We start from the raw sequence: 12,383 nt of genomic DNA, 5'->3' as shown, positions 1-12,383 counted from the left end.
GACACATTCTTAATATCTATGTAAAAATAAATGGATGGATGAATAGATAGATAGATAGATAGATAGATAGATAGATAGATAGATAGATAGATAGATAGATAGATATGGGTATCAGAACACTGATGCATTTCGGAATAAGATTCCTATGATTAAGGCATCTTATTCTGAAATGCGTAAAATATTTTGACACTTATTTTTAATGTTATGTAATGGATCTACAATACAGAATGTATTTAAGGAGCACAGAGTGTACACTTTTCTTCAGTATAGCTGAATATGGATCCTGTTTTTATATGAGGATTTCTTTAGCACCTTTAATAAAGCACAAGTGTATGGCTATGACAGAAATATCATTGCCATCTATGCCTCCAATAATATGCTATGCTTGACAACAAAAAAATTGCATGCAATGTATCTTAATCAAGCATAAAATGTTTTCATCACTGTCTCAAAAACCTACTATCTTGTCAGCGTTGTCAAAAGATAATATCAGAGCAAACATCAAAACCACAAAAGTCAACAATAGTATTCTGGGTTTGTGAATAGGAAACATCTTTATTTCTAGTAACACAATAAATAGTCTCAAATCCAGCAACATATGGCAATACTCTGGCACAGAATATAGAAGATTGCTGTTCACATCATGTACTGAATACTGACATTACAGAAGAGCTAAACACAAATGTTATAAGGAACATATGTACAGTCATCACAGGGATCATCAGAGAAATACCCCGGCATGATCTGAACTGCCGTATTATTTTTATGGCATCCCGCTAGTGCCAGGCGTCATAATGATGTACTATTTATAAGCAATATTCCCACAAATTACCCCCGATATGGACATATTCGGGCATATTTGAGTTTATTGTTTCGGGAACACAATGATGTTGGCTGATTGTGAATGCCAATAAATTACAGGGTTATTGCCAGCGTTCTCGTAAGTACAGTATGATCGTCTGTCCAATATGCAGCAAGTCCCTTCTTTATACTAGATGAAAAGAACCAAGACTTTCACATTCTTCTAAAATTACATTTAATTGGGTGATACAATAATATTGGCACTGCCCCTTCATGTGACGTTGACAATCATAATTCCACTGGAGATTAAAATAGAGTATTCCCATATCTTAATGCTGCCCATGATATTTAGAATGTCAGTGCAGATAGGATTAGATGGGATAGGACCCTATTAACCACATAGTCCATTATGAGCCAGTAGATGTTGTACTTCTTCATGTTGACTCTTTATCTGTACATTGTGCCTATGACTAATATTCGAGTCACTCAGTGGTGTAGAATGGGAGTGGGCACAGGGGCAGCTACCCTTGGTTCAAAATTCATGGGGGCACTAAATTTTAAAAGACAAAAAAGAAAGTACTACCCCTAAGAACTAGTGTGACTAGAACTGAAGAGCTAGGGCATTACTCATTCCCAGTATGTTTTACCCGTGCTCCGGTCGCTGGGAAAGTACCACTTTCAATGGTATTGGCTTCAACAAGATGCTTATATAGTTGGATCCTGTGGTAGAACAAGGAGCCAGAAGAGCTCCCCGCCTCATCATTCTCCATCTTGTAAGTCACAGGCATCTTTAGGACTATGGCCTACAAGACAGCAGTATCCTGGTGCAGGTGGTGCAATGACATTACTGCATTGCTCCTTCTGTTTGCAGGGGAAGAGAAAACTTTGTTGCTCTGAATAGGTGAGTATAAACCTACATTTTCTGCAGGGGCATTAATACTTTTATTAATTAAGAGGACATCATTCAATTTTACTTTAGGGTAAAGGGGGCAATCATTAATTGTTTTAAGGGGGCACTATTTGCTTTGAGAGAGTGCAAAGGCGACACAATACTTGAGACGTAGGAAGTATCTACTCGTAGTTTCGGGGAATGGGGTAGAAATTTAATTTTAGACCGGAATAAAATGTCTTTATTGTTTTATTATATTCCTTTCTCAATAAGTAATGTTACAAATACTGTACAGTCACATATGGCCACCAGTCAGTTGCATATGATACATGAAAATCTGTGTCAATGTTCCAGAAATTTAACCTTTTTTGACTTATAGTAAAATATAAATAACCTGATCTGGTCTGGCTGAAATAAATGTTTCCATCTCTCTTTGTTTAATAGCTTATTTATTCCTCTCCTTATACAGTTACTTAGTTAGCCTGAGACATGTAAGCACAGGAACAATATATCCCCGTATACCGTCTCTATAATATAACACTATTTACACCATATAGTTTATTTGGAAATCACAAACATGCACAGGTTTTCACGTTCCCAGGCAGATACATGCTCGTAACACTATTAAACTAAAGGATTGCTCCCTGCCATCACCAGCAATGGTTGCCAGCAGTCACCACTATCCTTGTTCTGCCTTTATCCTTTGCATTGTTCGTTGACCCATTAGAACGATTCTCTTCATCTTAACACCAATAAATTATAAAATGCATTGCAAAAAAAACGAAATAAAGCTCCAAATGTCCTTAGAAAATGCAAATGATTGCAATTAAGTTAAAAACATTGTCAAAATAAATATCTGTAATAAAAATAAATGCAGTGTTGCCTGCTTCAGTCAGTAGTTTCTAGCTCCCATCTATCAATATATGACACTGTAAATACAGCAAAAAAATATCGCCATCTATTGGCTTCCTTGGACTAGAGAAAGTTGAACATCAATGCTATTGATCCGGACCTTGTCTCCTCCATTTAGGGGGAAAACTTTCGTACAACCTCAAACATTTACAATTAAAAAAAAATAATTCACGTCACGTTCTGCCGGCTGATGTAAAATGGATCTATATAGCATCATATCCTGTCTGAGATAGCTTCAGTAAGTCCTTCATAAAGAAGGCACCATAACTCTTTCAGAAGTATCACCTGAGAATATTGTATTAGACATACTTAACCCATTTGACAGTGAGTGCCTAGTCTGTACAACATTGCACGGGTCTGAATAATTCTTCAAGCTCAACCCCCAACAGAACAGAAATGCATGCAAGACACACACATCTAATAAATAAGAGGAGCAGACTCAGGACCGGATCTGAGCCATGGTAGAATATAGATAAGACAAGAGCACATAGACAATCAGTTCTTAGCTGCGGCCATGCACAGTCTGCGTCTTAGGCGCACTGAGGAATGAAGGGGTTGCTGTCAGTGCTAAGACTTTTCATCTTCTTACTACTTCCACCACTGGTCAACTGGGAAAGGTCCAGGTAGAAATGTGACTTGAGAAAGCGTCGGTAGGAATCCTTCTCCATCAGGATAAATATTTTGTGCTGGGCCTGGTCAAAAGTAGAATGTGTTGGGTGAGGAATATTCTTGATTGTCTCTTCTCGAGTAATTGAATCTAAGTTGACCTGAAAAAAGTTAAAGAAGGAACATATGTAAGAAGCTATATAACCTCAAAAAGTCTACAGAATTGCTTTCAAACGTAACAATGAAATATTAGCTTGATACATCTACTATTATATATCAGATGTAATAGATACATCAACTTGGCTACATGGTAAAAACAAAACACTCAAATAATTGTTGATAAAATTAATGTAGTTGCGTATTCTACAACCTTCATCCCACTCCAGATGTATTACTAAACTGTTGGGTAAAGTTATGCTGCACTAAAAGGATTAAAATACTTCAAAGCTTCTTTGGAGTTAAGGGTATTATTACTACTTTATCATCAAGTTCCATAGGTAAATAAAATATATGTAGGCCACTTACTTCTCTGGAAGCCTCGACAGAAATAAAGTCATCATAGATTTTTTGCGCTTTGCTTGAAAGTTTTGATGTTGATTTTGATTTTTTGTAATTTTCACATGCTAGCCAAAAATCAAGGTTTTCTTCACTGTATTCTGATTGAAGGAAGGACCGAAAAGCCACTGTACCACCTAAACATAACATTGGTTCTGTTAGAAGATGAAGGAAACAATTTTCTAAAATCTCTAAACACCACAGTTCTATTCTTTAACAGTGTCCTTCAGATGCTACAAGAAGTGGAAGAACAAACACTACTTAACACATCCTGAAGTACAGAAAATCTTAAAACAAATTACCCAAATGAAAATATGTTTTATGAGATGACAGTATTAGACTGCTTCTCGAGTATCTTGACCTTCAGTGTACAGTATGAAATAAACAGACTGAAAAAAGAGGGCTCATCCGGTGGCGCTCACCATATGTCTAATATCTCAACATTTGACTCAAGTATCATGGGTCAGGAGGGGGCAAAAATCTTTAAATCTGGGAACTAAGATGCAGTTCAACTAACAAATCAATTAAACTCTTTCCGTCTCAGGGGATTAGAAACATCACTCATTGTCTTGTATTACAGCCAAACCAAGGACATTTCAGACAAGAAGTGACTTCATGCTGACGTCATTGAGGTCTGATATACAGAGGACAATATCTCTAGGACAGTCGCGTTTCTCACATTCCATCCATTTGGGTTTTCTTAGCTGACTCAAGTCACGTATACCAAACTACTGGATATGGAAGGGCCTATATGACATCTTTCTTAGCATCAAGTTCACAATTTAGTTTCCATGTTGGCTCTCCAGACATAATTGAACTTTAATTGTAGCCCATATCTAATGAAGGATGTAGCATGTTGTTAGATTATATATGATACCTTATAAAACACTACTGCTCTAATTTCTGTTAAGATCTATAATTCAATTACTAGACTCTAAAGCACCCTATGATTGCTGGAAGAAATGTATAGAGGCACTCTTTTGGCTTTCATTGGCCATTACAAAGGATGATCCAATACTCTTTCTCTCTTGAATGTGAGTGAAAGACAATTGGGAGCCATATAAATACTGATATAAAAAAAGTGCCTCTGACCTTCGGTTCTAGCGATCAGTGTCTGATAATTAGCATATTAATTTCTCCTGATTTGCTAATATTGTTATACTTTAACCGCTGATTACTTACAATCACTGTTAATCAGATTTTCCAAACACTCGGCCCATTTCTTAACTTCTTCTTGAGTTAGCCTGGAGAAACAGAGAAACATATAGTCTATAACCTTTGAAATATATCTAACCTGCATACCACATTAACAGAGATCTCTGTGCAGATTATACCCTATGTGCAAGCCAGCGCAAACAGAAAGCTTCTACCTTTGACCCATTATTAGCATTATGGTTTCTAATCAATACCCACATTTTTCATATATTGTAAATTTTCCCTTTTAGTGTACAACTATAGGAAGGTGTGCAAATCATTGTGGTTCTAAGGGTATTTAATGTGTAATTTAAACTGTCATATTGAACATGCAGTCTGATCAGAAATCAGAATGCTATAGAGCAGGAATAGTACTGTAGACTGATATATAGTACTGAGACTGATATATAGTACTGTAGACTAATATATAGTACAGAGACTGATATATAGTACCATAGACTGATATATACGCAGGATTGTGCAAAAAGATTCCATATAAGTTGCCCTTTATCCTATAAAATCCTTGTTCACTAAAGACTAGAAGTCTAAATCTAAGGTTGACAGCAATCTCTGTATATACACTTATCCCAGGAAGGCTGTCAATTACTATTAAGACTGCCCACTGGACTCCTACGTCTACAATGAACAAGAATTTTAATGGATGTAGTGCAAGTTATACTGAATCTTTTCCCACAAAACTATGTATTAATCTCTCACGTAATCTCCGGTCCTCCCAAGACCTCCTTCTCTCCTCCACACTTATTCGCTCCTTATCCAATCGCCTCCAAGACTTCACCCGAATATCCCCCATCCTCTGGAACTCTCTGCCCCAACACGTCCGACTATCAACCACAGTCGGATCCTTCAGACGGAACCTGAAAACTCATCTCTTCAGGAAAGCCTACAGCCTGCACTGACACCGCTGCCGCCTCATCACTATCGAAGCTACCGCCTCACCAACACCGGAGCTCCTGCAACCCCCAACCTACTGTCTCCTTCCCCATAATCCTGTAGAATGTAAGCCCGCAAGGGCAGGGTCCTCGCCCCTCTGTACCAGTCCGTCATTGTTAGTTTGTTTACTGTAAGTGATATCTGTAACTTGTATGTAACCCCTTCTCATGTACAGCACCATGGAATCAATGGTGCTATATAAATAAATAATAATAATCTCTTCATCTCCTTCCATAGTATTTAAAAGCTAACACGTTTCCTTTATGTTTATTCCATTTATGGTCTGAAATAATTGTCCTGGTTCTGCTTGCTGATGATTGCAAAGCCTCTCGGACTTAGTTTTCTGGCATACAGCATGCCACACGCAGGTCATCATGAATTAGACAAGCTGTGACGACATGCCTCCATTCCACCCTGTTCCATCTCAGTTCTGCCTATTTTGGCGGAACTGGACAAAACCGAAGTGAAACAGTCATAAGTAGAGATGAGCGAATATCTTCAGCTCCCTCCTTATTCGGCAAGCTATAGCGCTTAATGAATATGCTGCATCAGGAACCCGGCTAACCGGTGCGCGCTGATAGTCAGCTGTTCCGAGCCACAGCGGCATGTATCGCGGCTGTGTGACAGTCACAACAAACAGGCTCTCCTTACATGTGTGGTAACTGTCACACAGCCGTGACACATGCCGCTGTGGCTCGGAACAGCTGATTATTGGAGCGCTCCAGTTAGCCAGGTTCCTGAGGCAGCATCTACGGTAAGCGCTCTAGCTTGCCGAATAACGATATTCGCTCATCTCTAGTCATAAGTCCCAAGATCTTTGTGCAAACTCTGGTTGTGCAAACATTTTGCTACCTATTAAAGTGTTTTATACCAGAATTATGTTGAAAACACTTTGATGAATCAGAGCCTAAATTTACTGTTATTTCACTTGGGGTTCCTTCAGGCATCAGTGATGTTTTTTTGCATTCAAAAAATGGTCCGAGTTTTATCAATGTTTTTGATCAATAATTGGTTAGTGTGAGTTTCATCAGTTTCCTTGTGTGAAAACAATGGAGGTTTCTCAAGCTTCTTCTATCAAACAGTCCATGAAAAACGGACAACACTTAGATGTATCTGAGTAAAATATGATTTTTTTCACGGACCCGTAGACTTGCATTGGCGAGTTTTATCAAAATATGACTCTGGGATTTTCTGAGGACAATTCAGTCCACAAAAATACACAGACATGTGAACTGCCCCGTAGACTATGATAGGTACGAGTTATATCTGTGAAAAGCACAGATGAAACTCGTACCTGAAAAACTGAATGAGCCCTGTTTCTGAGCTTTGAGGTGCATGAATTTACATGTGTGGGTGCTGTTTTCAAGCGGCCACAAAATGCTGTAATCACTTGGGGAATAATCGCGGTGGACGCTAATCTACAATCAGTAATATCAAGTCACATTTCCCCAGGAGAAAAAGATTGAATGTCATATGTAGTGAGATGCGTAGACATGTACATATCCTACATCCATTTTTTAATCCCCATAGTTAACTTGTTGTATATGGTGATTTTACTCCAGGATCCTGACAATTTAATATGAATTCATCTTCTCCGGTATCGGCAGCCCTGGCTGAGCGTGCACTAATAGAGTATTACAGAACAGCCCGCACCAGATGATTATCTCACCAGCTGCCCCGAGATGTGATTAGTAAACAGTTCTCCTTATTATACTTTGCCGAGATGGATTTCCCTTCTCTAGAATTGCACAGAGCCATCCATTAGCAATTAATCTATGGATAATTGGCAATTATTATTTAATTAGTGGGAAGCCTAACTACACACAAGGGACAGGATGATCTTACCTCTGACAACCAGGTTTGTCTTTCTTCACAAACGTGCCGTTATCACAACTATCAGTTTTCTGTAGGAGGAATCCAAGTCGATGCTTCATATCTTTGGCACTGTTAGGGAATAAAGAAATTGTGTAAATAGTCATCCATTCTATTTCATGTAACGATGACCAATTCTACAAAATTCTCAGGCGTACATGACACCGGACAGTCAGGGCCTTTCCAATAGGAGAATACAATATTAGCAATGAGTTCCTAAAGTTTCAATTATTTGTGACAATGTATTCCCTTTCATGTATTTATTTTACTAGCTTTTTTTTTTTTGCTTGTTTTTTATACATGTGTTTTTTTATAGGCTTTTATTTTTTATAGAGTAGGCTATGGGAAAACGCGGAAAAAAATGATACGCTTAGAGTATGCTGTATTTGGAAAAAAATGGCAAGGACTTAAAAAACGCATAAAAAAAATAAAAAATGCATTGCATGTGAAAGGCACCTTGTAGGATTGCTGTCAAATTGATATACCGTAATTTCTTTTTTGGAGTTGTTTTCATTTTCTACTGAAGTATATCTATTTTAGTAGCCAGAGGTCAGTTGAAATATTTAAAGGGAATCTGTCAGCAGGATGAACCCTCCTCAGCCATTTATACGAGCACATTGGTCATAGGAAGCTGAGTAAAATATTCCAGAGAAATCCACGTTTATCTAAATATGTAAATGAGCTGTTAAGAACTATGGAGAATCAGCCTCCAGAACTTATTTTAATGACAGGGAGTTACCAGTGTGAGACATGTAATGAGTGACAGTGCGCTCTGCTGATCTACATGTCTCACACTGATAATGTTCTGCCATTTAATGAGCCTTGGCTATTGATATTAAAGGAGTTGTCCAGTTTTAACAAGGTATCTACCTATCCAAAGGATTAGTGCTAGCATCTAGATTGACTGGAACCCTCAGTAATTGCTTGAAGAGGGCACTTTTAGCGCTGTTAGAATGGAGCGGCAATGCACATGCTCAATTAGCGCTCCACTTATTCCTTATGTGGCTGCCATAGAAAGTTGAATAAAGCTTTCTGATAGTCCCATAAAAAATAAATAAAGGGCAGTCTAACGGGGATAAAAGTGTCCTATTCGTTCTGCCAATTGATGAGGGTCTCAGTTGTTGGACCCCACTGATATAGACGTTATCATTATCACCCATCCTGCGGATACATTTTCATTTATTCCAACCGGAATACCCCTGTAAGTAAACCAAAGACTCGTGCCCACATGAGAATGTGGTAGCTGCCATTGTTGCTTGTTCCCTGGAAGGAGGCAGCAATGATTAGATTCTATAGTCTGCTCTGTAAGCAGCTGAAAAAGCCAATTAAAATATATGAAAATTACAAGCAAATCTAGGTCATAATAACCCGACAGTAACACATGATAGGAACACATTGACAGCCTCCAGCTCTTTAATTAAAGGCAAATCAGCATGTCAGAAAAGAAAACGCAGGGGTGCAAGTCGGAGGCGGCTTCTTGAAATCTTTACTATTGGACCCCTTATTATTTAATATTAGAATATTAGAAGGTGTCCTGGCCCTAGAACTGGGAATTTCTATCTTTAATCTATGCAGACACCAGAAATTATCAATACATTTTATTAAATAGAATAAATGGTAACCCTGGAGATATTAATTATCAATTTCTCTTGGCACGTAGTCCCTATCCAAACACACAGTGATGTAAGTCTGGACGATCCCTGATCCAGAGCTGTATAATAATTCATTGGATTGTATCACAATCTATCATGTGAAGTCACTCCTATAAGTGACAATGATGTGAATAGTCAGCATGGAAAAAAAAAAAGAAGCAATAAAACTGCTATATATAAGTCATCCTCAGCCTCATATCTCAACATAATAAAATATGGTTAGTGACCCGTCACACTGACATAGACCAGCAGTGGTAACACATCATTGCCGTATAGAAAACAGTCCTAATTGAGAGGTTCCATGTGATATGGACCAGATGTCAGGCGCCAGACACTGCGTCTATATGTCTTATCCCTATGTATATGGTATCTGTCATTATGGGGAATTAGGGAGACGCGTATAGATGACATTTACGTGATGCTGATGGTATACTGATTGCAAAATTTTGGGGGCAGAATCTACTCATTTATAGTGATATCTTTAATGCAACTCTGAACATTTTCAGCTCTGCTGTGGCTGAGTATCTATATTTCTCATCCTCAAATACTAGCCCCAAATCCATCTGAACCCATTCCATAATGGCAGCCTTTATATTCATCAATCATCATGAATGTATATTATGTATTCTCCCTTTTATTAATAATGTGAAAAATAAGCATCCAGGCATAGCAGAGCTGAGATTGCGCCATGGCACAGGATCTTGATGTATTAGTAATATGAAGCTGCAGGTAACGTGATTTCATTATTCTTATCTCAGAGCTGAAAAGAAAGAGTTTAATATCAAACTCAGCTCTGCTACATCTGTATACATAGTCATTAGCATTGCTGCTTTGCAGCACAGTAGTGCCGGATTTGCCATTAACAGGAGTAACATCTGTGCGGAGACTGAAAGTTCTGGTTATTGCACAGATTTCCTCTGCAGACTCTGGTTTCCGCCTACACTCTTAAGGCAAACTGATAAGTTAATTATCTTTGCATGAAATTGACCCTCATGGGTTTTTCGTGGACGTGACAAACTGGAGGTAATTAGATTGTGAGCCTCACTGGGAATAGGGACTGACATGAGAACGGGAAGTGCACAGCGCTATGGCATATGTTGGTGCTATATAAGCAAGCGAAGTGCAATATGCTTGCCAAATTTCATTTTGGAGCATTTAGGTTTCTTTATAATTGGCACCACCTACATAGTAATTATTTCATTCAATGCTCTAATTAACAAGCACTAAATCTCTATAGATGTTAACGACCAATTATACTTCTCATTCTACCGATCCCAAGACCATTTTTCTCCATGCCAAAAAATTGCGAGAGCCATTGATTTTCGGAGGTAAATCGTGCGTGCTGAATTTTTTTTTTACTTGGACCACTCGATCCAAGGACCAAAAATTGGACATGTGCACAAATGGGTGTGCGTGCTATCCATCAAAAACATGGATAGCACTCATCGGTGTTCCGCAAGGACCTAATGAGTGACTTTATGTTCACCGAGCTATGTAAAATATTGCAAAGCATCAAAAATAGTAACAGTAAGCTAATAACTCGCAGTGGTTGATGGGTTTCTGTATAAGTCTTATTTTATAAAGTCAGTAAATATTATATTAAATAGGTTTAATATTTACACTACATTCAGCAATGCACATTGTAAATGGGCTGGTTGTGTAATAAGTGCAGGGCTGTAGCGTGGGGTGAGTGGCTATACAGCACAATATGGTGTGGGATCCTGGCACTACACAATGGCAGCACTGTTACACTTTATGGCCAGGGATTCCAGGCTGCTTGCCAAAGCCTTCCATGAATGCCGGACATATGCCAGTCACTGGGGTTATAAAAGCAGCTTATGAGGGCTGCCCAAACGAACTTTGCTCTCCCTAATCCGAGTGCCCGCGGTACCAATAGACCTTGTCAAATGATACCGCTGGGCTTCTGCCCAATGGAAATCTATCAGCGTAAGAGATTATTTTCATACGCACGTCTTTATCAATAGTAACAACAATCAATAGAAGCATAAATTGTTCCGTTGATTTGGAGATGGACGACCTGTATTAGATTATTGGAAATGCAGATAGGCTAATATTCCCCAATCGTAGTGCCTATGGATACCCTACTTAACACCTTATAGTAGAATCTTCATTTTAACCAGAACCAAGGTTTCTATATAGTCGATATTAGAAAAAAAAAATCGATAAAAAAATTATTTAACTGACCATACAGAAACTCCATGCAATGCAATCTATAATCAACCGCCCCGCAATGAGTTAACACCTTGGGATAAAGGAACCAATGATGTTCTCAGCTTGGAAGCAGCTGGGATGAAATGCTCTGCAGTGCTGAATGGAGGCAAAGCAAAACCCCAAATCAGTGCAAGGCCCCCCATAGAATGATCTGCTCTGCCATATACTAGTGAAGGTCTTACATAATCCCATTTATGATGGATGCCCCCTCCCTTGCAGATTGCAGCCTCACCTTTTCAGACAGGTGGCGGGGAAGGAGGTCACTCCAGCAAGTCCTTTGCACATCTTGGCTGTGAGGTCAGGTTCCCAGACCCGGACACTATTATTTCTCTGTTTGGTGTCTGTGTCGCTGGATTTGTCTGTCCAGTTTGTCACTGCTCTGCTGCTGCTGCTGCTGACTCCCATCCTCTCATCTTTTTATAGCCTCAAACAGCAGCACTCAGAGGCAGGCAGCAGCCAATCACATCCACCCCTGATCTGCTCGCAGCATCCTCCCACCCTGCTGCCAGCATCCTCCCACCCTCCTGACAGCATCCTCCCACCCTCCTGCCACCATTCTCCCTCCCTTTCTCTTTTTTTTATTTCCCTTTTCTTTTTTTTTCTCGCCTCCTCTTAGTATAGTGGGAAAAATGAAGCAGTGATGGTGACGTGAGAGGAGGAGGAAGAGCAGACGTCTGTGCTGACAGTGAGGTGATCAGGGAAGAGCTTCTAACGTTAAA

General features: G+C 39.1%; 1 protein-coding gene across 1 annotated transcript; it reads right to left on the bottom strand.

Moving 5' to 3' along the window:
• Window positions 1-535: 535 nt before the first annotated feature.
• Window positions 536-12,155, bottom strand: RGS4 (regulator of G protein signaling 4). Its single transcript, XM_077277868.1, has 5 exons — window positions 11,897-12,155; window positions 7,754-7,852; window positions 4,946-5,007; window positions 3,734-3,900; window positions 536-3,369 (listed from the first exon to the last, which is right to left on the bottom strand). The coding sequence occupies exons 1-5, from the start codon at window positions 12,067-12,069 to the stop codon at window positions 3,133-3,135; spliced, it is 738 nt and encodes a 245-aa protein (XP_077133983.1). The 5' UTR covers window positions 12,070-12,155; the 3' UTR covers window positions 536-3,132.
• Window positions 12,156-12,383: the final 228 nt, after the last annotated feature.

This window comes from Ranitomeya variabilis, chromosome 8, assembly GCF_051348905.1.
Source record: "Ranitomeya variabilis isolate aRanVar5 chromosome 8, aRanVar5.hap1, whole genome shotgun sequence".
Lineage (NCBI taxonomy): Eukaryota > Metazoa > Chordata > Amphibia > Anura > Dendrobatidae > Ranitomeya > Ranitomeya variabilis.
Note: the sequence above shows the minus strand (reverse complement) of the source record. Positions and strands in the feature narration are given on the sequence as shown.

Bases quoted from the DNA above. Each gene is read 5' to 3' on its own strand.
- RGS4 (XM_077277868.1), bottom strand. From the start codon at position 12,069: ATGGGAGTCAGCAGCAGCAGCAGCAGAGCAGTGACAAACTGGACAGAC. The intron at 3,901-4,945 runs GTAAGTAATCAG...TGTTATGTTTAG, and splicing joins AAATCTGATTAACAGTGATT to GTGGTACAGTGGCTTTTCGG. The intron at 3,370-3,733 runs GTAAGTGGCCTA...AACTTTTTTCAG, and splicing joins CTGTCGAGGCTTCCAGAGAA to GTCAACTTAGATTCAATTAC.